The 1,413-nt window shown below is 38.8% G+C and overlaps 1 protein-coding gene across 1 annotated transcript in view; it reads left to right on the forward strand.

Annotated features, from left to right (window-relative positions):
- Positions 1 to 1,100, forward strand: part of LOC109830825 (NAD(P)H-quinone oxidoreductase subunit T, chloroplastic) — a 1,636-nt gene extending 536 nt beyond the window's left edge. Inside the window, exons 2-3 of the mRNA XM_020398187.1 lie at positions 9 to 13; positions 629 to 1,100. Coding sequence (XP_020253776.1) covers positions 9 to 13; positions 629 to 1,052 — 429 coding nt within the window. The 3' untranslated portion in view covers positions 1,053 to 1,100. The remainder of the gene's footprint in view (positions 1 to 8; positions 14 to 628) is intronic.

The raw sequence follows: 1,413 nt of genomic DNA on the forward strand, positions 1-1,413 counted from the left end.
CTTCTCATTACCAGTTAAGTCTTTTTATTTTTATTTTTATTTTTTTGGGGTTTAATTACAGAGAAATCTTCTGAGGTTTCAAAACTGACAGTTTGCTTTCTACTAATAAGTCAAGTATTTTATTACAACTATCCCTTTGCACTCCGGACATTAGTATTTATCCTGTTTGGTTGAGATGTTGTGTTATCTTTGTTGCTCTTAACTAAAAATTGTTATGCTGCCTCTAAATTGAGGGCAAAAAGTAACCTCGTTGGGGCTAATAAATCTACTGGCGTATCTGCAAGTAACCCTTTTCAATATAATAATCCTATACATGTTTATACAGAAGTTAACATTCAAGTTAACATATTAATACCCATTGCGGTTAATTCAGACGGTTAGGAGGTTTTAATGTGGCTCTCATGGTCTTGGGTTCGATTCAGGAGCGAGTTATTATAATTTTTTTTTAATACATTAGTAGAAAGCAAACTGAGGGGGAAAAAATAAAATCAAATCAGACAGTCCATTTTCAAAATTGGATATTTCTTGTACATCAGGCAAATCTGAAGGGGTTTTTCTAAAATCTAATCTTAGTTTTGCTGAGCATAACAAATTTCTAATGACGAACTCATTCATTGTATTCTATCAGGTTTCTTGGAGTCTCCGCGGATGCAGATGTCGAAGAAATCAAAGCAGCATACCGGAAACTCTCTAAAGAGTACCATCCAGATACAACCTCGCTCCCTCTCAAAACAGCCTCAGAGAAATTCATGCAGCTGAGAGAAGCCTACAACGTTCTCAGCAACGAAAACAGCCGCCAGTTCTATGACTGGACGCTTGCCCAAGAGGCCGAGAGCATGCGAGCTCAACGAATGAGGATGAGGATCGAGGATCCATACGAACAAGATCTGAGGAACTGGGAGTCGATTCCTGATACCGTGGATCGTCTTGGTGGGAAGAATATGAAGCTCAGTGATCAGGCAATGACCGCGTTGACGATTGACGTTGTGATCATTGTATTTTCCATCATCAGTGTTATTGTGTACGTTTTGTTTTTTCAGGACTCGTATTGAGTTCTATCTTTTAGTTCTCGTAATTATCAATATGAACAATTATAAAGATGGATGCATAAATTAGAGGGTAGATAAAATGCAACTTAGTGCTTCATAATAAATATGCATCATATCTACAGAGTCCATTGATCACCCTGGATAAAATTCCTGACAGAATACACCCCCACCCTCTCCGCCGGAACCCGGCTACTCCACTCCACAATTATAAAGATGGATGCATAAATTAGAGGGTAGATAAAATGCAACTTAGTGCTTCATAATAAATATGCATCATATCTACAGAGTCCATTGATCACCCTGGATAAAATTCCTGACAGAATACACCCCCACCCTCTCCGCCGGAACCCGGCTACTCCACTCC

This window comes from Asparagus officinalis, chromosome 2 (genome assembly GCF_001876935.1).
Source record: "Asparagus officinalis chromosome 2, Aspof.V1, whole genome shotgun sequence".
Taxonomy (NCBI): domain Eukaryota; kingdom Viridiplantae; phylum Streptophyta; class Magnoliopsida; order Asparagales; family Asparagaceae; genus Asparagus; species Asparagus officinalis.